This window comes from Salarias fasciatus, chromosome 23 (genome assembly GCF_902148845.1).
Source record: "Salarias fasciatus chromosome 23, fSalaFa1.1, whole genome shotgun sequence".
Lineage (NCBI taxonomy): Eukaryota > Metazoa > Chordata > Actinopteri > Blenniiformes > Blenniidae > Salarias > Salarias fasciatus.
Window position 1 is genome coordinate 1,422,642 of NC_043766.1, and position 27,017 is coordinate 1,449,658.

General features: G+C 46.1%; 1 protein-coding gene across 1 annotated transcript in view; it reads right to left on the minus strand.

Moving 5' to 3' along the window:
• Window positions 1-27,017, minus strand: part of btbd8 (BTB domain containing 8) — a 39,436-nt gene that overhangs the window by 11,787 nt on the left and 632 nt on the right. The window contains 16 exon segments of the mRNA XM_030083470.1: window positions 2,478-2,562; window positions 3,748-4,273; window positions 5,800-5,861; window positions 6,696-6,825; window positions 7,612-7,767; window positions 9,185-9,367; window positions 11,548-11,650; window positions 13,829-13,917; window positions 14,209-14,305; window positions 14,385-14,465; window positions 14,600-14,689; window positions 15,319-15,436; window positions 15,540-15,578; window positions 17,637-17,752; window positions 20,463-20,645; window positions 24,312-24,423. Coding sequence (XP_029939330.1) covers window positions 2,478-2,562; window positions 3,748-4,273; window positions 5,800-5,861; window positions 6,696-6,825; window positions 7,612-7,767; window positions 9,185-9,367; window positions 11,548-11,650; window positions 13,829-13,917; window positions 14,209-14,305; window positions 14,385-14,465; window positions 14,600-14,689; window positions 15,319-15,436; window positions 15,540-15,578; window positions 17,637-17,752; window positions 20,463-20,645; window positions 24,312-24,423 — 2,170 coding nt within the window.

A 27,017-nucleotide genomic window follows, 5' to 3' on the forward strand; every position in this document is an offset into this window, starting at 1 on the left:
CAGCCAGAGCTTCGCTTATGCTATACTCTGAGCTCCGCCCCCAGAGCTAACAAACTGCTGCTCTTAATACAAACATTATCACCGCTGGAGGCCCAGCAGTACGGAGCACATCGAACACACACCTAGCTCGAGAGGCAGGAGGGATGAGAACAGAAAAGCCCATGGTGATGCTAAGCTAGGCGACTGAACGAATTCAAACTGTTAAAAAAGAGGCTCTGGCGAGGACAGGTGAAATGGCCTCTTGTGCAGAACAAGCCACGAATAACTACCCATGAATCACTGCAGTTCCAGCTGTGAAGATTCCCACAGACAAGACAGGAACGAGAAGAGCAGCGGCGAGCCTGCACACCGCTGCCAAGCGAAACAGGAAGTGGTACAGCATGGCAGGAAGAGGAGGGCCCATGTGACCACAACCCCTTTGACCTGCAGCCTCATTTTCATCTCCAGGTCAGCGCAACTGGAGCCTCTTATTATCTAACCTACAGTGTGTGTGACTGAAGCAGCATTTCAACACGGCAGAGTAAATACTCGGAGGAGGGCTCCTCAGTGAGGGTCTGCAGGCGGCTGGGAGTTTGTGTTCAACGTTGGAGAAGTGACACAAGGCAAGAACTCTAGCAACGTCCCACGAATCGTAGCCACCCCGAAAGCATAAGCAATGTGAGAGGAGCCACAAACGTGAAGATACTGATCCAAAAAAAGAAGGAAAAAAAATCTGAAGCAGCTTCCTTGATGCAACTGAGAAATATAGAATTCTGGGATGATGTCTTCTACAGTCAGTGGGATGTCTCTATCAGTGGTGGCTGGCCAAGAGAGGGCACTGCAGTGCACACACCCCCGCAACGCACAAACGGGAAACACACCAGCTACGTATGCGATTCATTTCCCATAAATAATCAATAAAAGAGCAGAAAAACAGCTTGGAGCGCTGCAAACACCACCCCGAGGAGGCGGGTTTCAGTAGCAATTCCACCAATATAAATGAATGACATAGAATAGAATAGACTTTATTGTCATTGCACACAACGAAATTTCGTGGGAGCTCATGTAAAGCCACAATTCACCTCGACTAAAATGTCAAGGACAGGAAGACTTAGGACAAAAAAAACATAAGGGACAAAACAGAAAACAACACAGGCATTTGGTGGAGACAAAAAAAAAAAAAAAAAAAAAAAAAAGAAATTAAACCAGCCAGCGCTGCTTTACGGCTGCGGTTTGGGGTGGATTCAAGGTCACCCATCGCCATCCGGTTTATAAACGCACTGAAACTGAAGAACGGTGAAGCGCTCCACCTTATAAATTTACCACCAGCTGCTACTGCACTGGATGTTTCATGAAGAAAACCTCATCCTATTTACTTTAGTGAACTGAAAGATCATCACATTTGTTTTAAGTCTCAGATCTGCACTATACTGCCGACAGTATTTGCTCAGTGACTCAACTCATGGAATTTAGGTATTCCAATAACTTCCATGTCCACAGGTGTCTAAAAGAAAACACCCTGCCATGAAGACTATTTCTACAAACAGTGAAAGGCTGCGTGTGTCTCAGGAGCTCAGACGCCACCTGTGCATTAAGTCCAGCTGAGAAATTCTGTCCCTACTAAACACTCCTCAGTCAACTGCTAGTAGCACTGGATTAAAGTGGAAGACACTGGAAAACAAGAGGAACTGAGCCGCCACCTGAAACCACAGAGCAGCTCAGTGGAAGCCGAGGCTCACAGAGCACCAAGAGGGACAAACTTTCCTCAGAGTCAACAGCTGCAGACCTCCAAAGTCCACGTGACGTCAGGTGAGCTCCAGAACAGCGTGCAGAGAGCGTCATGGAGGGTTTCCATGGCCGAGCCAGTGCAGTTAGATGTTTTGCTGTGACCGGCTGGAAGACAGCATTTGTAAGCTCCATGGGTTGAATCTGTGTTTTGAAAAAGGAGGCCAATCTAGCAATGCAAAGAAGAGATGTTTATTTAGGCTGGGAGCTATTTACTGGACAACTCACAACGCTTGCTTTCTGAAGAGCTCATTAAATATTCATGCACTCCCAGCACGGCTTGAGTTTGGACGATGCCAACTTCAAAACAGACATTTTTAATACATCTGAAGGACAAACGGCAGGCTTGTCAGCGTGTCCTACACGGCTGCTTCTATGGCTCCAGCAGCAGTGACAAGGTCACATAGGAGGAGCCTAGAGGTCACCACTGTGGATCCCTGAGCAAGACCTTTGACCCCACCAGCTCCCCGGAGCGTCGTAATGTGGCTGCAGACTGAAGGGTCGGTGCGGAGAAAAGGAACTCCCCGAGGGGGTTTGTAAAGTATGATTACCCGACTGGCCTTCACTCTCACCGCAGAGTCTGCTGTGGTCCTTTAATCATGGTTTGCAGTAAATTATCAACTTCAGCGCTCACTCGACTGTTGGACATTTCAAAAATCACGTCAGAAGTATTTTTGCTGTGCAACATCTGTGTGAGGGAGGAGTAAACTTACCCTCTGGCGACTTTGCCGTCGGGCCTCGGCGCAGGTTTGGCCGCCAGCGGTTTGACTGAGGGCTTTCCCTGCTTTGGTCTCGCGCCTGAAAAATGCAAAAATAATTGTCATGTCTAACTCCAAGAACGAAAAAGCTCAAGGCTCGCTCATGTAAATGGATGCCAAAGCGTACAGTCCCAGTAACTTCACAATTTGGAGATCTGGTCTTGATCGCTGTCATGGACTGTGCATGAAACTAATTTTGCACCTTCGAGTGGAAATAATAGCTGATTATTAGGCCCCATTTACACCAAGTTTTCATATCAAATGAAAGGCTTCGTGTTCTGGGAGCTGATTTACATGGCGACGGTTGGTCGGAGCTCCTGAAAACCCAACTTTTTGACAAAAACCCAGATTTCCAGGAATGCTTGGGCGCATCACCGTGCAGAGGACGGACACACCACTGCATGTGCAACACAGCGGCTATAGTAACGGTGACCTCCACAGTGTCATGACTCCCGGTCCAGGTTCTCCTGGTCCTGCTGGTTTTAGGGTGGACAGTCATCGGAACGGCAAGGCGACTTGCTGGTCTGTCCATAGGAATGTCAGTATTTGCCGTTTCCGTATAAATGTCAAAAAAGTTGCTGCACAAACGTGAAACTTTTCTCAAACACAGATGCAAAAAAAAAATGTGCTTTCACTTGAAATGTCCTGTATACAAGGCCTTACTCCAATTCCAATCACCAGAGGCCACGACTCACTGCTGCAACCTTTAAACTTAAAATTCACTTTCTTGCATGTTCACTTAGATTGTTAAGATTTCCAATGTAGCGCCACTTTGCTTACAAAGACCGGTGCGTTTCATTTGCTTGAGGCGAACGGTGCGTGGGGCGGCGGCGGCGGCGGCGCGGAGCCGGGGGAGCTCACGTTACAGACATGAAGTCACCGCTGGGGTGGAGGACGGGAATCACGCCACACTCCCGGCGGCAGGACGGGGACAGCTGAGGCCCACGAGCTGCGAGCCGACGCCGGCTGGGATTACCACGCCTCTGGAACGCCAGTCAAACAATAGCTTCCAGTGGACGGTCGCCACCACCGTCCCCATGGGGGACAGCTGCACGGGTCCACCTCCGCCACGCCGCCGCTCAGTTACACACCGACAGGCTCTCAGAGCCTCCGCCCAGATCCGGATTCGTACAAGAAGCTGCCAGAGTGTGTGTGTGTGTGTGTGTGTGTGTGTGTGTGTTGGCTCCACCACTGAACAGTAAATTCATTGATAAAAACACTGAACCTGTGAGGTTGTGGGCGTCGCCGGCGCCGCCGTCCGGCGAAGGGCTGCGTGACTTGAGGGAGGTGCCGGGCAGCGGCTGGGTGGCGCCGGCGCCGTTGTGAGCCTTTCTGAAGGGAGGCCTCTGGCTCTTGGTTCCCGTCGTCTGGCTGGAGGACGTACCGCTCGGCGGACACGTTTTGGGCCTCGCCCCTGGGTTTGGCTTCTTCTCTGGCTCCTTTGCCACGTGAAAGCCTCTGGGGCCGTTGGTGCCGGCCACGTCCCGCCTGGCCCTCGCCGCCCCGGTGCCGTTCACCACCGGCACGCCCGCCGGGGCCGTTTTCGGCGCCGCGGCCTTCTCTCCCGGTTTCTTTGGGGGCTTTGACTTCGGGGCGGGGCCGTCGCCTGGCTTGTTGGCCATCTTCAGGCCGTTGGACTTCATGGCCGACGTGGCACCACGGGAGGAGGAGCTTGTCGTTAGAGCCAGCCTCGGATTCCTTCGCAAAGGAAGAGCGTCAGACGCAGCCGACGGGCATGCTGCGAGGCTCAGCTGCAGGGAAGAAAACACAAACAACCGTCAGAAACGCACCGGAGTCCTCATCTGGAAAGATGTATGCATGTATATATATGCATTTCCTTCTTTATGTCATTATGACATCAAACACGGTGGCAATGGGACATAAGTTAGAAGCCAAACAAACTGAAAAACAAACTGAGTCAACAAACGACACAGCCTGTGAAACGACGCCACTAGCAGGAAACTGCCAAAACAATAAAAGCAGAAGAAACTAAATTAACGAATGCAGCGCAGACATATCACAAGTCGCATCCTGATTGTCTGTCAGATATTACAGCTGCATACGTTGAGTAATGCACATACAGACAACAGTTAATACAAACTGAACTTCATCAAGCGATTAAATTATCTTGGCAAAACTGATAATTTAGGAGAGGTAAAAAATAAAATAAAAACAAATTGGATTATCTCGGATGGATTGCAACATTTATTTTGAAATCCAGCAATTCTGATCTGACAATGAGTGGAAAATGGTAAATATACTGTTACAGCTATGACTTTGCATTCTGTTTTACCCTAAACCAGAACAAGTCTAGTCTGGACGGCGCTGCAGCCCCTCAGGAGCAGGTGATCTGTGTGCAAGTGGTGTGTGAGCCCAAAAACAGATTTTTGGTTGTTGACAAAGTGCCAAGGAGCCGCATGGTGGAGCAGTGGTTCGCTCTCGCGCCTCACAGAGGGTCCGGGATCCCGTTCTCTGCTCAAGCTCAGCAGAGTGTCGTGACTCTCAGTCCACCTGGTCCTGGTCCTGGTCCCAGTCCAGATTCTCCTGGTCCTGGTAGTTCTAGAGTTGACCGTCACCGTATCAACTTTACAGACTTGTTCTGTTCATACGAGTGTCCTTGTTCTCCCATTGCTCGTGTTTAGAACATGTTCCTCTCTGCAGCATGTGTGTGACTTCATTTAATAAAAAAAAAAACAAAAAAAAAAAAAAACAAATAAATAAAATAACCAACAGCGCCAACTTGTGGCCTGGCATACTAGCTAAATCGCATTCAGCATTTCTACTGCTGCCGCTGTGTAAACGGACATCGTTTTCAAAATGTATTCTGAAAATGCGAGTGTCTTCTTGAATGAAAATCCAAAAATGATGCGGCTTCACTTGAAAGGTCCGGTAAACAGGACCTAAATGTTTCTCAGTCGATGGCAGCTAGCCGCTAGCTGGCTGCTAGTGTGACGCCGTCCTGGACCTCAGGCTGGAAACCAGTGACCGAAAACAGTCCAAGACAGTGACGAGCGGCATCCCGAGGGATCCGAGTGACCTCCATCGCTCTAAACCGATAACGCCTAATATCTTGGCAACCCCCGTCTGGATCACTCAGAGCTTATCTGAGCCGCACATCGGCACACTGAAGCCGTGCTGCTGGTTCCCTGGAGGACCGGCTTCATGTGGACGTCTCTCACAGCCCAGTTAGCATGCATCACAGGCCAAGTCCAAGATCTGGGTCTATCCACCAGTTTTAAATAGAGCAACTCCTGAAAGCGTGATCAGTGTTTCATACCTTGGAGCTTGTCAGTACGGGTTTCTTGTGGAGTTTTCGGCCGTCACCTTCATCAATAGCCTCTGTTGAAGTCAGACAAAAAAAGATTAGCGCAGAAAGTGAAGGAATGATTAAAATCTAGCTTTCACAACGCTGTCTGGGTTCTTGGCTATCTGGGCCAGAGCAGGCACTGTTTCCATTCATAAATCCCTGTTTCCTACACCCTTTGTTTACACCCCTTGCCCTTTCCTGTGAGTAAACAAACAGTAAACCAGTGGATTGACAAGTCAGACGTGTCTGGGGAGCAACACTGAAAACAACGTGTGAGCACATTCCTGACGCTTCTTCGCTCATTTTTCTGAGCCAAATACAAACCAAAAAATCTGTCTAAATCATTTCTTATGTTGACTCCATGTAGGAGCTGGAGTCTCGTTACACTGGCAAAAAAAGGCATGCACCGATACCAGCGGCATGAATTATTCATGTGGTGCATTTCAACACATTACTGAAGCCAAAAGAGGCAGCATATGAATCCCACTTTGCAGATACTCTTTAAGACAAAAAAAAAAAAGAAGAAGGGATGCCAGCCTTTCACTCCCACCGATTTAGAAACAAGCATGGCGCATCTGGTGCATCTGACCATGTTGGCGTGAGCGCCGCTGCCACAGGCGGGTCAAACGTAAAGATCTGCCGCTCTGAACGAGACAATAAACGGGCTAGTGTTGACCAGGCTGCCGTGCACAACGGGAGTCGGGAAGCAGCAAATCAGCCGAGGGCTTGGCTCACTGCTCAATATGCAGAGCCGCCGTTTCAAGACCAGGCTGGGTTAAACATTAAAAAAAAAACAAAAAAAAAACTATCAAACACACTGCAGCATGATTTTTTTCAGTCAGCACAGAGAATTATTCTATCATTACCCGCCAAGACTTTCTCCTTGTGCCTGGGCGACAGAGTCTTCCATCCCGTCGTGCTGCGAATGGCGTAGAGCGACTGAGCCAGGAAGGTCCAGAGGCGGCCGCGCAGCCCGCAGATCTCTCGCCTGAATGGCTGACAGCAGCACAGAGCCAGGAGAAGAATGGATGAGGGGTGCGCTAGAGCACGGGCGAATCAGCAGCTGCTTGAAGAACCTTTTCACCATGGCAACAAATACCCCTTCCTCCCTCCTCCTCCTCCTCCTCCCGTACTCGGTCTCCTTTGCAGAATCCACTGGGCTCCTTCACGGAGGAGGAGGGGGGCGTCCACGCCTCTGATGTCAGTGGCTGATGCCCATACTCTGCTTTCCACGGCTGGATATAAAAATGGGGGCTGGAAGAATGGGGAGGAGCTATCACTTCCCCCTTCCCCCTTCCACTCGCACACGCGCGCGCACACACACACACACTGTTCACCGGCAGATACACCGGCCAGATTAGCGAAGGCTGCTGGCAGCCGTCACAGTCTCCCTGCTCCTAATCCATCCTGCCACACTGTACAGTATTTACAGGGGTAATGGGCTTTAACTGGTGCAGCGAGGTCACTTTCTCCTGGAAGTCACATCCCCAGCTCATCTGGCTCTGCTACGCACTGCTTCTCCTGTTTCAACTAACCCTGTCACACAACAGGATGAGGCTGATGGAGATCCATCTTCAGAGGTTTACTGGGACTTCAGCGGTACATCTTCACACATATGACAGGAAATTAGTTTGGCCAACAACTTCTGGGCTCTAATTACAAAAAACTCTTTTTTTTTAATTTCCTTAAATAGAAATAATTACACATTTCCCAGAAAATCTGGAAATGTCCAAATTTTATAATTATTCGAAAGCCAGGTGAACAGCGAATTCCTTCGATTACCTCGTTTCCTGTGGGCTCTTGCTGCTCTTGGTCGATTGTCTCCTCCAGGAAGTCAACAGCGGCAAAGAGGTCGCAGCAGTTATCTACAGTCACTCCTTCAGCAACGGCTGAACACAGCTTCCTCAGCAACAGTGGCTCGGTGGTCAACTCCTCTCTCTGCAACAACAAAAAACATCATGGAGACGAGCAGCGGCGTTTCTGGAGACCGCCGCAGTAATCTGGGGCCGCAGGGCTTTGGGGGAAGAGTGAAGGGAATCCTGAAACCAAACCAGATTTAGGATGACTCTAAACTCGGCACAGGTGCATTTCTTGCGACGTTATCTGGATTGGTTGCTGGATGACGGATAGGTTAATGGGCTGAATGGAACACACACTGATTCTGTGAAGAAGGCTTTAAGAACCCTTCAGTTCTTTTCTGAGTGGGATTCGACCAGCTGAGGCGTCCGGCCTCATTAGCTGTGGTTACATGGACCAAAATGAATCAGATTAAATCTGTACCATATAAACACTTCAATCCGATCACATTTGCACCATCAGATTGAAGCTTTGGTCAGATGGGGTGGTGAAGTCCACAGTTTTGACCTGATCGTAGTATAAGTACACAAGCACATGGCATCATGCCAGCAGTGTGTCTGCTGTGTAAATCAGCATCCACACCATGACTCTGGTTAATTACATTTCAGATATTGCCGGTCTGCTCGGTAAAGCTGGGGGTGGGATTTCATGATCACGCACAAATGCCACAGTGCCAAGCATTATGGGATTGATGCTCTGAAATAAATTGGGTCACATCTTGGTATATGTAAACTGGCACAGTCTTGACTTTGTTCAGTGTTCATGTACACGGCCCAATCCGACCCTCTAACCAGAAAGAAATCAATCTCAAAGTGCCCAAGCACAGTATGCTGACTGAGGCCCAGTTATGCCAGGTCTCTTGTGAAAACGCTTTTTTTTTTTTTTTTGGGGGGGGGGGGGGGGGGGGGGGGGGGGGGGGGGGGGGGGGGGGGATGGGGGATGGGGGGGTGTTGCTTCAGGGAAGGTTCACGATTACACAGAAATGTTTTGAATGAACAATGTCCACTTACATGGAAACTGAAATACTGAAAGTAATGTAGTTTTATGTTAACTAGTAAACGCAGCGGTATTTGAAATGAAACCACACAGAGCGAAACGCTGACAGCATCAACGCTGGAGAACTCAGACATTCATATGGACAGAACACCAAGTTGGATTGTGATTACAGTGTCTGTTGACTCTAAAACTACCAAGTCCAGGAGAATCTGGACTAGAACCAGGACCAGGAGGATCTGGACTGGGAGTCATGGTCCTTTGGAGGAAATCATTGTTCTGTTTACATGACGACAGAGTTAGAATATTCTCAAGCGGTTCCACCTTAACAGATGTTTCCAGTGCTGTCGTGTAGACCGACGCCCACAGTGGAACGCAAGGGAATGCAAAAGGGGCCTGATTCTTTCAAAACAGTAAATCCAAGTACTTTTAATCAACCGGGACATGTGTGCTGCCTCGGAGTCCAGAGCTCACTGGCACGAACGTCACCATGATTCGAACTTACGATGCGAAAGTCTTGGAAGGGTGGTGTGCGGATGACCTGGCGGAAGTTGTGGACGACGAACTGCAGACACTCCTCCTGCAGCGCCGTGGCCAGCTCCATCACCCTCTGGGCCCACTTGACTCCAGGAAGGCTGCAAATCAACTGCTCGCTGTGGCAGAGCACGGTCACCGCGTTCTGCACAGTCTGAGGGAAAACATCTGTCAGCTAGAGAAACTCACTCTATGGGAGAAGACAGTTAAAGCCCATTAGCAGCAAATCCTTCATATCTAAACTTCTACAGTGTCGCACGCTGTAGTTCTTGGTCCATGATTGTTGTGCTTTTGATATCTTGTACCAGAAAAGAAATAATTCTGTCTCAATGACAAGAAAAAAGAATCTGTCATTCTGAATATGCAGAACATGAATGTGCACCGTAAGGATGACGTTTAACAGTTCAATCAGTCCCAATCAAGTCATAAAGCACTCATGCCTCTTTGTTTAATTGCCTGTGATGGTTTGTGTATTTTGTCTTTAGGAAACACTCCGGTGAATTAACCGCATACCTGGGCTCTCAATTTTGTATGAACTTACTTAATTTCGAGGGCAATAAAATATGTTTTCCACAAATGTTTTCAGTAATTGTGATTCCAAATCGTGTCAACGTTAAAGGTGCCGTAGGCAAGATTACCTAAGTAAGATGGCGATTCGACCCATCTAAGATGGCGATTTGAAACCCAGCACGGCCCCACCTGTCCTGTTTTCTCTGAAATCACACCCTTACGCAATTTAAGCCCCTCCCACAAGAACGTGCGCACGAACGCGACACAATGCCTGCCAGTATCAAAACACTCAAACACTCAACGGCTTTACAATGACGAGCAGGACAGCTTTTGCAACGATGTCTGATTCCGAGGTGAGTTTTCAATGCAATACCATAACTACAAGTTGTGCTCATTAGGGTTAGGGGTGGGCGATATAAACGGTATAAACGTATGCAATATAAATTTGGCTCACGATAGGGATTTTGGTCATACCGCCCAACCGCGATAGCTCATTACGTCCACTAGGTGGCAGTAATGCAACTTTTTAGATGCCCGTTCCCAGAAGAAGTAGTACACAACAACAGCGATGGCAGCGAGCGGAGAACAGACAGAGGAAGAGCTCCTGAAAAAGATTGGTGCAACATCTGTAACAGTGATCTGTAACTGGCGGCCCGCCGGCCGAACAATATCTGCCCGCCAGATGATTCTGAGAATCTGAGGCAGCTGCTTCACGGAGGCAGTAACACCGTCCGCTAACCTGTCAGCGTCCAGCTCCTCCTGAACCGCCTTCTTTACCTGTGAAACACCTGAAACCCTCTGATTCAGAGAACAACCTGAGCCCTGCAGCTCCTGCTGCCTTCAGGGACACTTTTTAAAAGTAGCCTGATGATAGACGCCACTGGTGCCTCAGTCAGCGGTTAGCTTAGCTGTTAGCCACCGACGACGAACGGGATCAGTCAAAAAAAATTGTCCAGATGCCAAATCAAGTAGCCGACCCCTGATCTGTAATCTGGACATGGTTTGGGTTCAAAGTAACTTGACTTATGTTATTTAATAGTTTAAAAGCCACTTCCTGCTTCCTTGTTTCACCATGTGCTATGGTAACCATGGTAACCGTTAAAAGATTGTTATGCTGAAATTCATATGTCAAACTAGAAAATTCCTGCGGAAATTTTGGCTTTTATCGTGCGCTACACCGTCTACCATGTAAGTTTCAAATTATACCGTGACATAAATTTTAGGCCATATCGCCCACCCCTAATTAGGGTACAACCAATCGTGATGAAGGATGAAGCGCCGCCCCTCGACCAATCAGGTTAGAGCCTCAGGGGCTCTTCTGATTGGTTAAAAATACCTGGAGCTGTCGAGAATCCTTTTCAGCTCAGAACAGAGACAGATGGAAACGCTGCGCCCTCGCGGTAGTGCAATTATGCTACACTCCTAAAGGATTATCAATGGATATTCTAACATTTAATCCAAAGAAAACACAGAAAAATTTGCACTGACTAGCAGAATCCTGCCTACAGCACCTTTAACCAAAAATAATTATATCGGCCACAATCGTGCAGACCTCCCATTTCTCCTGGGAGAGAGAAAACACAGGCCCAGGACTCAATTATCAATTAGCAGCCTGGATCACTCCCCATCTGTCTGCATTCACATCACAGTCCGAAATGACCCCATCTTTAATAACTGAGAATTTAATAAAGGCCCTCTTTGATTAGATCATGCTTGAATTTCCGTCCTGTGGATAAACACTGGTGAACAGGTTGATGATACTGGTGCCGTGACAGAAGTCCAGCCGAGCTGCAGACGCTGTCTGGGTGGAAGAGAGGGACTCACTAGGCTCTCAGTCACAGCCCTGAAGCAGGTCTGCTGAAGCTCCACAGGCAGGAAGGCAAAGCTCCGCTCGCTCCACACCTTCACAAAGTGTTCTGCCACCCACCTGAAAACACAGGTTTTCATCACTTCAGCACATTTGTCATTAAAATAACAGAAATTAAAGCAAAGTCACAGCAGACTGCTGCCAACAGAGAGAACTACTGCCTCTAAGCTGGAGTTTAAATTAGTCTCTGAAAATGTTTAAAGATAAATATTTTCTATCTATAGATGTCATAGAAACATTTTTTCAACAGCATTTAAAAAAAAAAAAAAGATTTTAAAGGATATGGTGAAGAATATCTATCACACAGTCCTAGTTAGGAGACACCTCAAACCTGCATGGTCCTAAATCTGAGACACCTGAAACGCCATGCCAACTAGATCATGTCCAGCATTCCGACTCTTTCCGTGTAAACGTGCATCATTTTCAAAATGTGGCATACACCTGAAACCTATCTGAAACCAAACTGCAAGTTTTCACCTGGAACGCCATGTGAACGGGGTCCAACAGTTCACATAAACCTGCAGCTGGTGTGAGGCTGTACCATGGAAGAGCGCCAGGCCAGGACTCCGACTGGACTTTAAGAGAGGCACATGCAGGCTCACGGAGAGGCCGAGTGTCTCTCTCAGAAGAGCAGATGAACAGGCTGATCCGTGGCACATTTATTTCTGGTCTGCAATGTGACAACGTTCACTAGAGGATGCCTTGTTGTTTGCTGCTATTTGTGGTTTGCGGTTTATTTTTAGATGTAGTTTGATATCCTTTTTCCTGAAAAGAGCTCCTTGTTCTCCGATTGAAGACTCACTCGTGCAGAGTGATATTTCTCTCCCATGAGCGCTGACGGACACGTAGCGAATGGGAGTAAACGAGTCCACGTCTCTGCAGTGAAGCCCCGGGGCCGTCGACCGGCGGTCGACACGGCGCCGCTTGAGGGAGCCGCGATGCGACGGAGCGAGGCCCTGCTGCACGGGCAGCGGCGCAGCCTGGCTCCACGCTACCGCCTCCTGACTCATCACGCTCAGCAGACAACACGGCAAAGGGACGCTTCCACTCTCGCCACTTCCAATGAGAAGCGCCGTTTTCATGGCTCAAGTCCCCTGACCTACATTCACACTTCTCCACTGGTTCGCTTCAGTGTTCAATGCCACCCTTTGTTTCCAGTATGACCAGCTTTAGAACGATGTGCTTATGAGTCTCTTATTCATCCATGAGCTCAACCAGTCTGGGTTGAAAAATGTTTGGAAAAGTGGAAATGTAGCTGGTACATTATTACAAAATGATGTTCCATTCAGGTCAGAATGTCCTTCCTGCCTATTTTCTGGGCCTGCAGAAGGTTTTAAGGTTCTGTGGAGATTATTCTGGACAGCATTTGATTTTGTTCTGGAGTGTGGCAACAACAATAAACATGCATTTACATAGAACTGGTGTTGTATAAAGTATATAAAGTATGTTCAAGTATGAACATCATACTTGAACAGATACTTTGCTTGAAATCTACGTTGGTAAAAGTGAAAGTTACCTGCAATATAAAAATAATTACTTAATAAAAAAGTCTTAAAACACATGATATAAAATGAAGTTAAGTATCAAAAGTTAAAGTACAGGCATAAATAACATGAAAACATTTTTCTCTCACAGGCTTCACTAAACGTAATTCTTTGTCCAGCCACCATTTCCCTTCTCCTCTTGCTCCCTCTCTCCCTTCTTCCCTTAATTAAAGTCCCTGAATGTGCTGCTCTTCTTCAGTAGGAGGATGACTGCTGCAGCACCTCATCAGCAGGGTCAAACCAGCCAGTCTCACCACGGTCTAAACTGGCTCACGTTCCCTACTAGAGGGTGAACAATCCAAGTCTGCTTACAATGACAGGAAGAGTCGACATCGAAGGGTCAAAAAGCAACAATGTTATGAATGTGGAAGCATGCCGATCCAGAGCCACTCACTCAAGAGAGCAGTGCTTTTTATTAATCAAGATACATCTGCATCCTAACCCCTGCTTATGAACAGAAGTATGAAAACGCAAATCTGGTTACCTAGCAACAAGATGCTGCGGTGCAGAGTGCAAAAAAGTGAAGGTTTTATTTTCTGGCAGGAAGGTAACTCGCTGAAGTGACAAGTAGCTTTCTCGATGACAGCTGCCTGAAACGCTGAGAAGTTTCCAACTACCTGATGGATACAATGTCCTTTCTAAGCTGAAGTGGGAGATGCTGAAGTCGGAAGAGTCTCCACGGTAAATAACTCACCTCTTGCAGCGCATGTGGAGATTTCTGAGGCCAAACGTCTGCGAGATGGAGAGGCACTCGGGAATTGTTCTCTTCACCTCTCCCAACGGCTGCAATGGCAGAGGAGAGGAGCACGAGATTCAGGAATTTGTTCAACAGTTGCATTGTGCAATCACACCACGAGAGAAGAGGAAGTAGAGCTGGCATCAGAAAAGCTGCACGTTCTGCTGCCATAGAAGATTAGACGGTGCAGAGATCACTGCTACCAACGAGCAGCATGCCACAAGACCAGGACAGGACTTATGACTGCTACTGCTGAAGAAACCAGTAAATGCTCAGCAGCTTCACTTTCAGATAAAGACCCTGAAAAGGGGCGGACCGGTTTCCTCCGAGGCCCTGACCTTGGGGAAGAAGTGGCAGTAATCCCGGGTGAGAACCAGCTCCACCACGTCCTTCAAGCTGTCGACGCCGAGCATGTCCGCCGCCAACAGCACCTCACTGTGAGGGGCAAGACCAGACAAGTCAGTTCCGTTTCACCTTTCCGGACCCTGAGCTTCGCTTGGCGTCCATACCGCACCTGGCGCTGGCTCCTTCTGGCAGGTCTATGATGGCACCGTACATGAACAGCAGGACAATTTTCGTTACATCTGGGCTGAAGCTGAAAGGTTCAATACAAGTTCTGCATGAGTAATGCACCCAGGTGAACCTAGAACATGCGAGGAATATTGAATGCAGCATGTGCTGAGTAGTACCACTGATGGACGGCACTCGCTGCTGCTGTGCCAGACTTACCCTTGCAGAGTAATGGATTGCTTGATGCTCTCTTTCCAACTGCCGCTCAGCAAGGCTCTGAAGTACTGGGACCGGGCCCACAGGATGGCCCTGGAAACAAAAAAAACAAACAGCAAGTGGGGCTTCAGGTCCACCATGTGGTTTCCTCTTGTACTTCAGATTTTCACTGAATTCCTTTCCTAACAAGAGCAAAAAAAAGTTCCCTCCCATTCAGCCGCAACATTTCACCACCTTCGTTATAGTGAATGCTTGATCCTCCAGTACACACAGTCTGGGCCAATCATTTATAATCCACCCAGCATTTTCATATTTCTCAGATACTCAAGTGTCTTGTGCGTATCCTGCATCTTCAGGATTTGCTGTGTTTGGCCTGATACTATAAAGTCATCTTAACTTACTTAATCCAACATTTCTACAGTGCTCAGATCAACTGATGCCCATGCAAAGTGATAATATTCAGTCCCAGCAGCAGCAGCAGCCGTGTGGGAGGAACCCGTCTCCATGGTTATCTGCTGCTACTACAACTACTACTACCAGCGTCTCCTCCACCGTGAATGACCATCCACTGCTGCTCCACCCTCCTGTGAGTCAACTACGCAGGTGCGCCCTCTCCAGAGTGTGACCGCGATGTGCGGATGCTGGCCACGGCCACGAAGCCTGCCGTGGTCCAGATATCTGGAGAACAAAGAGCCAAACGACGATGCCTGGGGCGGTCGTACTTGTGGCAGGGGAACGCCTGGTCTTCTACTTGTATGATGAAGTCGCATTCCTCGTTCCGCCAGTAGAGAGCCAGCAAGTCGAATCCGAGTCCAGAGGCGGACTGTAGAGCAGCAGCGTCTACACAGGTGGGAGAAGGGAGGACTGAGCCCAGAAGGCAAGCACAGCCATCTCAACGTACTCAGGGTCAAAGTCAGCTTTACTGTCAATTCTTCTGACTTACAAGACAGCGTGGAACCAGCATGGCCTCTCGCCTGCTCTCCTGCAGCGTCGACAAATATCAGTCAGAATAAAAATACAGAACAAAGACAAAACTATATGGATAAAATATAGAAAACAGGCAAGAATAAAGCAGCTAAAGATATTGAAGTTGATAAGCAAAAATGTACAACATCTAATAACACACACTGAATGGCAACATAACACAAAATGTCTTGAATGAGCAATAATAATACAATATACCTTGAATTGTTTTTTTTCCTCAGTGCCAAGAAAAGAATGTTGTACCCAACACCATATAAACAAGCTGAACTGAATTGAATGTGCAATACACCCCGAAATATACAATAAAAATGCAGTGATTGTAGTTACATAGCGTTTTTAATTCAGAATTGGTTTATTTCAAATTGAGAAATTCTGAATCATATTCGTGAGCTTAGTGTTTACATGGGAAAAACAAAAGAATAAATCCTCTCCAACGCTGGGGACTATGAAGCGTTCTGATTGGACAGGGGGCGGCCGAGACGTCGCAATGTCTCCCGGCAGTAAACAAAGCATTTTGGCGGCGATTTTTCCTCTTTCAGGAATAACTTTGATGCTGCAGCTTTGAAAAATCCCTCATTGTTCTGCCTCCATCCATCTGCTCTGTTATATCCAATTCTTTTAAAGCTGTTATTAAAGCACTGCTCAAGTTATTAACAAGAACAAAATGTGTTCACGTGTCTAACAGTAAATCTTCCAAATACAGTTTTACATTTAAATTGGATATTTACACTAAAGACCTCTGTTAGTGGAGTTCTTCCAAGTAAGGCCTTCTGAGTTTAGTTTATTTCATTCATGGGGAAAAAAAAGAAAACAAAGAAATTAGTTCAAAACAAACTGCAGTCGGAGCGGTTTGCTTTTATGTCAGTGATAGTGTTTTAGTAAGAACCTGGATTTTATCCACGTTGAGCTATGAGTTACCTTCTTTTGCGTCCTTGTCTAGGATACCTTTCACTGAAACAACGCTGCGGTTACATGGTGTTTTTAATTCAGAATTGGTTCAATCTGAATTAAGTAATTCATAAATATATTCATGAGCGTTATGTTTACATGGGAAGAACAAAAGATCAACTCCTCTCACTCTGGGGTCAGTGAAGTGTTCTGATTGGACGGGGCAACAGTGACGTACTGATGTCTCCCGGAAGTAAACAAAGATTTTCTCGCCTTTTTCTTGATTGACTGACACTACTGCTTTGAAAATGTCCGCGTTTTTAAGCGCCCGTCCACCCGTTTCATTATATCCAATTCTTCTAAACCTGCCGTTAAATCTTCTCCATACAAGCCGCCATCTTGGAATATTGCGTCATCACGGCGGAGCATGCGCAGAACGACCAGATTAAAGTGCCTGATTAGCATATCATTTGGCATCTATAGGAGAATAAACCCGCCGGTCTATTCAGATTTAAACTTAATCCTGAAAAAAGTTTTCAGGCGTTTACGTGGTTATTTCACAGCGGAATTAGGCTTTATTTGGAATTACAGTGGAATAAAAAGTAAAATGTAAACTTTGGTTCTAAATTCAGCTTTGTGAAGACCCCTGGTCCTTTTCAGCTCCAGTTCCTTTCTCTTTATTACAAATGAAAACATTGCTGTGTCAAGTGCTTTCTATGCTTTACACACAAAGTACAGCAGACTATAATCTACAATATCAGGACATTTCGATGATTTTAACTGGCTGAATAACTGGTTTGTTGGATCTCTGTATGTTTTTCCCAATGATTATTTATCTTTCATGATCCTGTTTTACTCCCCGCTTGAAGGGGAGCAGGGGTGGGGAGAAGTGCTTCACCACATATTTGAGCACGAGCAAAGACAGAAGCAGCTGTGGTTTTACAGCTCCACTAAAAATACTGCTTAAAAAAATCGAGCTGAATCACGAATTGTCTGCAACACGGCTGTCTTTTAATTGGAAGCGAGCACAACGGGGATTCCAAAGCGATTAGCTGTTAAGTGGATAACAGCAGAGATAAAGTGATGTGAGGAAAGTGAAGGGAGGAGGGCAGCAGAGAGGCGACCTGGAATAAACCCTTCACAGGAGGAGGGAGACGGGCGGGTTCACCTGAGCCACCGGAGAAGCGCGATGGCCCGGGATGGGGCAGTCCGCTGTGGCGAGGAGCGCCCTCTCCTGGAGAGAACTTGACGCCGTGCAGGCTCGGATACGCTGTGTACACGTGCCTACGGAAGGAAGACATGAAGTTAATTAGAAGTCAGTCTTTTCATTTAAAGGGAAGTCTCACTGTGACTTGTGTGACACAGTTTTAACCGTTTCTGCCTGGCGAAGTCTCTGTAGCGTCAAGTAACCCAGTGAGGCCTGAGGACTGAAGGAGGACTAAAGACCATACAGTACGGACTGGAGTTCCAGTCATGCTCTCCTGGACAGCGTATTTAATTTCACAATCCTAAATGCCCTAGATGTATGCCTGTTCTGTAGAAGTCAGCCGAGCTCACAAAGTGTATGAAAACCACAGAAACACACGGCGGGGGGGGGGGGGGGGGGGAGAGAGAGAGAGAGAGAGAGAGAGAGAGAGAGAGAGAGAGAGAGAGAACTGTTATATGGACAGACCTCAAACACATCAAAACATTGCTGGAACATAAGGAGCTATTCAACATGATCTGATGGTGCAGTCCCTGTACGAACCGTTAACACACACACACACACACACACACCACACACTGGTTCCACTCAGACTCCATTTATACAACTACATAGGAAGAACTTTTTGAAAATGCTCAGACTCAGTTGTCGCGGGTTCCATCTTTGTGACTGTCCAGATTCTCCTGGTTCTGGTTCCAGTCCAAATTCTCCTGGACTTGGTGGCTTTAGAGTTGACAGTCACTGTAACAACAGTGCAACTCTGTGTTCTGTCCATATGAATGTCTGTTCTAGATTTGTAAATGTTTGATGTACTTTATACACAGTGACTTATTAAAAGACAGAGTGAATAAAGACTGTCATCAGCACAAGTTCTCGTTGCTTCAAAGAATAAGATAAAGACAATTACAGTACTAAAACCAGCAATGTGGGAAATCAAAAACATCACATACCTATCACAGAGACAACGAGCCATTGAAAGAGCGCTTCGTACCAAGTGCATGAGTGTACATGACACTCCTTTCTAGTTCACTGGGTCTGTTTTTGTTTTTTTAAAGCACTGATCAACAGCTTAATGGAGGCTGGAATAAATGATTTTAAGTCCTGAAGGGAGAGATTCACATTGTGAAAACAAAGGGTGGGTACAGTCTAAAGACATTTCCAGTTCCAAGATTTAACCGTTTGAGCCGATTCTTCATGGATTCTTATTGTTTCACACCAATTACCCTCACAGCCATCCCCGTCAACTCACACATCAAACTGCTCTTATGCACGAGCACCATGTTCCCTTCAGCCACCTACATCCTGCAAGACATGGAAACGCATCGCCAAGACCGACTAACGTTCAAATGCTTTCCACCGGTGAAAAATCAAGGTCCTGCACATCGTAAGAGATGGTGACCGGAGCATCGCTTCGTCTGCATCGGCTGACTGGAATATCATCTACTTTTCCTTTTGCTTCAGTTCAAAACAACTGCAGCTGTCCGTGTTCAAAAGGGAGAAACACAGCTCTCCGTTATGATCACTGATCTGCAATGAACTATGGGGGTCGTTCAGGGCACTATTTAGAGCTACCACTCACACACACGAATACAAGCAGCATGCACACATTAACATTTTCCCATCAACCGGTAGGCGCTTCACTTCCGCTGCATCCATCCAAGCCAGGTGATCTCTAGAAGAGGGGCCGACGGAGAAGTCGAGCCCATCAGTGGCGAAGTCGCTCCACTATTTCCTGGCACAGCTGGGAGTCAGGAGCTTTCATATGGCCGAACTCAAAAAAGATATTTTTGTCGCTCTCAGAAAACTGCATCCAAATACTGCTATGTTTCCTTTTAATGACTAATTTTACGGGATTTGTTTATATTCTCCTCCTTTCTGTTTCAAATTCACTGGTTTCTCCTTTAATGCTGCTGAAGCAACCTTTGCAGGCTGAATAAACACAATATAACACTAAACATTGTAAAAATTGAGTGCACATATAATTATATTTTCAATTATACTGTGCCATCATATTAAAAACAGCCTATGCTACAGCCTATATTGTAGATACATTGGCAGACATGATTTTTCGTTAAAAAAAAAAGTCTTTATAGTAAACATGAGTGATGTGCAGAATATTGCACCAATGCAGCCTTTGTGTGTTCCAGCGTGACACCACTTCCTGTCACACTGACTCTCCTCCATCACTTTATATCTACAGCAATGTAACTGCAGCGAATTGGGACACGTGACAATACTGCCCCCCGGCGGCCACACTGGATTTTTCCCCTCCCGTTAGAGATTATTTGAGGCGTCTTAAAAAACAAAAAACAAAACAAAAAAAGCACAGCTCATCGCTGTGATTACAGTGAACTATAAACATATGTGCAGGTGTCTTCTTCATTTTAACACTGAAATAATAATTAAAAAAAAAACACCCAAAGATACTCCATAACAAAAAAGTTTTATAAAGCATACAGTTCTTTAAAATATTTTTCTGCTGAAAGTTAAGCATTTGATGTTAAAACAAATAACACCTCACAACATGGTAGCCTCTCTCAAAAATATATTTCTCCTGTGCAAAAAACACAAATAAGGCCTCTAAATCTTACAAGGAACGGAAACATTCCTTTTTGTTGTGGTAGTTTTTAAGACATAAGTGAAAGAGGAGACACTCATTCTTGCTTTATTTGGGATAATTTAAAGATAAAAATATTGGCTTAAAAGAAAGAAAAAGAAAATGTGGATAAGTATTTAAATGTTTCACACTTCAGACAGTGATTCCCAGTTTGTGTCAGAGTGGGCACAGACCTGAGGTAATCCCTGAGTTCAGGCAGCTTGAACTCCGTCATCCTGATCATGACGACGGGATCGTCGGTTCTCGGTTTGGGAACGATGTGAGGGACTCTGGCGAGCAGCACAGCCACATGCGCTCCAGCTGTTCCCTCTTCAGCATGCAGAAGAGCATCCCCCATCAGCCCCTCCTGCAGCAGCCTGAGGAGACACAGCAGCAACTCATCCAAAAAACGGCTTCATCTGACTTTCGACATTTGTTTGGGAGATGTGCAAGGACGCCGGACATCACTGATCCATCAAGTCAGCGTTGCTGCTTTTTGTATCTCTGATTACGGAGATAAACTTTAACCATCGTCTGAAAGCAACAATCAAGCAAGAGCAAGAGTCTGAAGGGTCTGAAGAGTCTGGAGGGTCTGAAGAGTCTGGAGGGTCTGAAGGGTCTGTGGAGGGTCTGAAGGGTCTGAGGAGTCTGAAGGGTCTGAGGAGTCTGAAGGGTCTGAGGAGTCTGAAGGGTCTGAGGAGTCTGAAGGGTCTGAGGAGTCTGAAGGGTCTGAAGGGTCTGAGGAGTCTGAAGGGTCTGAAGAGTCTGAAGGGTCTGAAGGGTCTGAAGAGTCTGAACGGTCTGAAGAGTCTGAACGGTCTGAAGAGTCTGAAGGGTCTGAAGAGTCTGAAGAGTCTGCTCTTGGTGAGTTTCTCACAGGAAAAGACGTTTTCGTGTGTCTCTGCGTGTAGAGAAGCTAGAGCTAAAGAACTAAAGCTAACCCTTACAGACGCTAACGAATGACGTATTTGTTTTGAAGCTCTGATTGGTTGAAGTTCGCTGTCAGTCAAAGTCCACAGGGGGAGAGGCGGGACTTTCAGTGAAACAGAGCGTTTTCTCCTCCGGGTTTCAGAATTAGCCCCAGAAAGTCTTTTAATTCACACAAAATGACTTTTCCTTAGCTCCAAAAATAAACTATTACCATGTTAATGCCAAAGCTGGGGTTTGGACGAGCTAAAAATGCATGATACAGCCCCTTTAAAAGAATACTCCGAAGATTTTGGACCCACGCCCTATCCCGATCAGTTACAGAGTGAGATAAGCTCATAAATACCTTTTTTGTGTCTGTTCGTCCAGTGCCTGGCTAACAGCTGTTAGCATCGTAGTTAGCTTAGCTCAACTACAGCAGGTGAAGAGGAAACAGAACCAGACTGAGAAAGTGGACAAAATCCTCCTTCCAGCGGTCCAGGGGACGGCGTATTAGCACGCAAAGTAAATCCGAATGGTTATAAAACTTTTTAAAAGATGTGTTTTCTTTTCAATCCCTTAAAATAGCGTTCTGATACACACAGACCTGCACAAGCATAGCGCTCCACGGAAGGATATACCGGCGCACAGCGGCTGAGTCTACGCTTCTACTGCTGTGCTCCGGTATATCCTTCCGCAGAGCACTGCGCATGCGCAGGTCTGTGTATCAAAACATTATTTTAAGGGATTGAAAAGAAAAAAAAGCTTTTGAAAATGTTTTATAACCATTCAGATTTACTTCACGTGCTAATACGCCGTCCCCTGGACCACTGGAAGGAGGATTTTGTCCACTTTCTCAGTCTGGCTCTGTCTCCTCTTCACCTGCCGTAGTTGAGCTAAGCTAACTACAATGCTAACAGCTGTTAGCCAGGCACTGGATGAACGGACACAAAAAAGGTAATTATGAGCTTATCTCACAGTGTAAATGATGGGGATAGGGCGTGGGTCCAAAATCTTCGGAGTATTCCTTTAAAGGGGCTGGGCTGTTCAGAAGTCAGGTTGGTGCACAGCTGACAGAACTATTTGACAATGTTTAGAATTCATAATATAGCTGGAACCAATGAGCCAAGGAAAGAGAAATGACAGCTCATCATTACATGAAGAACTGAAGATCAGTCGCTACACAAAATTACAAAACTTTGAATGTGTCTCCAAGTGCAGTAACAAAAAATCCCACGGTTCGCAGCTCACTGACAGCAGCTTGAAGGACGCCAGCCTGCTCACAGTTTCTCAGTTCTTTTTATTCGCAGGTCCAGGGGTCGATCATTCTTTATTTTTCAACAGTATCAACATCTTCAGGAGCCAAAATCAAGGCAAACATACACATTGTGCTTTATGTGTCCTATGTCCTGTGTCTTGCCAACAGGCTCCTTTAGAAGGTGCTGCCCTCACAGGAAGTGTGAAGAATAAAACGGTCTGTTAACAGCACTCAGTGACTACGTACGAGGGGGTACCCAAAAGTTCCCGGAATTTGACTGTAACTTTTTATTTCTGACATTTCAAAATAAAACATCACCGTCGCCTTCAAAATAATCTCCATCTGCATTAATGCAGCGCTCCAGCCGTGTCTCCCACTTCACCAATGCGTCGTCAGACCCGTGCGTAATTGTGTCATTTGGGACCGGCTACGGTTTTTTCTGTCCCCTCCTCCACATCTGCAAACCGCTGTCCCTTCAGCTCCTTCTTCAACTTGGGGAACAAGAAAAAGTCACTGGAGGCTTCATCTGGAGAATCAGGCGGATGGGAGAGGAGATTCATCTCATTCTTCTCCAGAAACTGCGTGAGGCGCAGCGCCGTGTCCGCTGGCGCTCTGTGGTGGTGGATCAACCGGCTCCACTCCGCCACGACGCTCTGCTTCCTCCTCACATCCTCACGGAGCCGTCTGAGGACTTCCTGTAGTAGTCCTGGTTTACAGTCTGACCTGGAGGGACGGACTCGCTGTGCACGAGACCCTGGACAGCCAAGAAGCAGCTCAGCATTGTTTTCACGGCTGAGCGGACCTGACGCGCCGACATCTGGCCCTTCTCAAACCCCCGGACCACTCATGGACCTGAGTCTTCCCCAGAGCAGCATCCTTGTAGGCTTGCTGCAACAAGCTGAGTGTTTCTGCTGCTGTTTTTCCAGCAAGAAGCAGAATTTAATGTTTGCGCGCTGCTCTGGCTTCCCAGTCAATGTCGCCATTTTGGAAAAAGCGCAGACTGCCGCTGCACTCTGTTACTATAAATAGCACCTGACAGGCGTCAGGGTCACTCTGGGAGCTCAGATTTCTCACAGATATGCACGAGGCTTACCTGCAGCACATCTGACGGCCAGAAGTCCAAACTCATTATTATTAGTATTTTATGACCAAATTCCGGGAACTTTTGGGTACCCCCTCGTATGCATGCAGCTAAAATTCGGGTTCAGGTCAATATCTGGTTTCTGAAACATCAGGAAAACCCCGTTTACATGCTGTAACAGACAGAGAGTTCCCCCGTTTACAAGTCAGCGCATTTAGGCGGGATCTCCCTTTCCAAACCACGGCGCACGTCATGCTGTTCTCAAAACAAAACAGCTCTGACCGGAGCAGCTTTGTGTTGCCAGGTTGGGTGGGGTTTCCGCCAAAGCAAGCTTGTTTTCTGAACACGTTGGATGGGTTGATTAAATGATTATGTGTTTATGACGTTTTTTTTAATCATACAAATACGGTTTTAACGTGCATTTTCAACCAAGATGGAGGTTTGGGCAGCTTTCTACGAGTTTCAGATTTTTTTGCGGACTAGATCGACAGATCTGGCAACCTCCTCCACTGGTCTGCAGAGGCAGACGCTGCGGTGACTCCGTTCTGTAGACGGAACGCAGACAGAACGGTTGTTCTGTTGTTCATGATTTTTCTGCAGGCCGTACAAATCGCCGCCTTTCAGAAGGAAGCATGTGCGATGTGCGCGCTCAGAATAACAGTTCGTATCGTGCGTTATGGAAGCCTCACACGGACAAAAGTGAGGTGAGTTTCGCGCCTACTCGTGACCCATGAGGGTCACGGTTCAACTTTTCAACTTGGCCACTTTAGACAGAACGTGAAATTTGGAGCATTTTACCTGGAGAGATCTGCAGCCAGAGCAGACGACAAGCTTCTATGGAGCTGCTCTTTGTGATGGCACTCTTGGGAATACCGTCGGAAGTCATCATATGACATCTCCTTCTCTGTCTCTGAAACACACACACACACACACTATATAATATACAGTATATATATATACACACACACACACACACACACACACACACACACACACACACACACACACACACACACACACACACACACACACACACACACACACACACACACACACACACACACACACACACACACACACACACACACACACACACACACACACACACACACACACACACCGTCATGTCTCCCACATCCAGAACAAGCCACTACCTGGTGAACCATTCAGAGCATTTAAATGGGACTTTTTAATTTGTCTTTAAATCCAAATAAAAGTTAATTCCACTCTAAATTAATGCATTAGGGTACTGGAAGATTTATAGATGGGAGGCACCAGTTCACATTTTTTACTCTGCGATTTGAAGTAGTACCATATTGGCCTGAATATGAGACGACTCTGATTATAAGAGAACCCCTATTTTTCAATTATCATTTTGTGAAAATAAAAATATGTTGAAGACAATAAGGTTACTCATAAAAGAACTTTTTATTGTACAATTATTCTAAACTGAAAAACTCAAAACAGTGATAACATTTCGCGTGATTTAAAGGTATAGTGGACGATTTTCTCGAAAAAGTCGAAGCCAAATGTCTGTTACTCGCTTTTTGAAAACGCACGCCAGACCATCCTACGAGCGCGCTTGACGGCGTGACGCAAGCATTTCTTCAGCGTGATTGACATGTCGGAGGACCAATAGTTGACACTATCATCACGCCATTCATTGGCTAAAACATTGTCCATTATGCCTTTAGGATTAAAAACATATTTACATACATAACATTCAACGTTTATTTTCTAAAAGAGTAGGAGTAGGGTATAATTTACGTCATACACAGAATTTTAAAGTTAGATGGGCGAATAATAAACGGAAAAGACTTTGTCCTTCAGTTCAAGGGGTAAAATTGTGGAACAACCTGGCAAGGCAGCTCAAGGAATGTCCAAATATGAAGTTATTTAAAGGTGCCTTAAGGAGTTTGCACGTTTTATGCGAAACAGCGCCCCCTGCAGGCCTTGGGCATAACACAGCTTAGTGAAAAACTCGTGCCTGTGGCTCGCGTGCACGGAAGAGGGGGACTCCGTCTTCGCTCGTTTAGTAGCGCTCAAGTAAGATTCAAGTGTCTTTTCCCTGGTGGAGTCTGTGTGGAGCTGTGGCAGTGCTAGAAGCCAGTCTGTTCTGACTTCCTGGAAGATCCTGCTCAGTTGTTGCTCACTAAGCATCTGGCGGAGTAATGGCGGACAAAATGAAACCTAACCAGCCGGAGCGCGCATTACGTCATTCCTCTCAAATTCTCCCCAAAAAAACTCTGGTGCCGGACCGGCACTGTGACTTTCAAGAGACAGTTTAGCGCTGTTAGAGGTACTGGTAATGAATATGTCAGGGCACATTGTACACAGCATTAAAAATGTGTAACATATTTATGGTGGAAAATAAGTATTTTTAAGGTTGTAAAACTCCTTAATGCACCTTTAAAAAGAAACTTAAAGAAATTACTTTTAGAAAAATATATTAAGGAGAATGATTTTTGTTTATAAAAAAGGAAGTGTTATTAACTGTACTGTGATCACAATTGTGTAATAATGAAGGTTGTAATATCTTGAGTTAAAGAGCTAAAGTAAAGAGGGGTGGGAGATAAGTGTTACTTCATCCCACTCCTTTTCGAGCTAATATAAATGTGTTTTGTTATTGTATTGTGTTGTATTGATTGTAATGATTTTTGTTTATTGTAATGTAATTTTTGCTTACTGCTGAGCACTGAATGAAATTCAGCTCGAAACAAAATAAACAAACAAACAAACATATTACTGCAGTCTTAAATAAAAAAAATATATTCTCTTTCTCAAAATAAGCAACAATTAAGTAGCCTCAAAGGTTCAATAACTGCATTAATGATGTAAATAACTTTATGACCATCAAATTCAAGTTCTATTCAGTTCATGAACATTAATAATTCAGCCTCCTGAATGTTGGGTTCAGTTTGGCCTGTAGAGAACAGTTCTTCAGAGAGAAAGCAGCAGATTTCAGCTGGTCTGAGCTTTTATTACTTTCTTCTGAGGCACTGTAAAACTGAAACAAACCAGACAAACATAGAAGTGAACAAATACACAAGATGGATCACAACATACATCACTGCATGACAACTAAACCAGTCAGTATTTAAAATCAAAGCCGCTAGCTCAATGCTAACCATTAATGGAAACGCCATTAACATGCTAACGGAATTAGCATCTGCGTTGAAACTTCAAAACAAACTGACAAACTCTCAAGTATCAGTTTCACCTCCATCCTGAACGGCAACTAAATATATTTGAGTACTTACAGGCAGATATTTTCGATGCGCTGTCTGAAATTAACCTTAGAAAAACCAACAGCAGCCACACTGCTCAGTCCTCTTCTCACACTGCTGCAGGCTGACACGCTGTCCAGCTCACTAGCTCCCCCTAACGGGGGGCGGAGCCACTGCATGAAGCAGAGGCAGTACAGCTCACAGGCACGACCCCATTTTTGAGAATACCATTTCTGGAAAAAATATCGTCTTATATTCACCTGCAGTGCACCTGCAA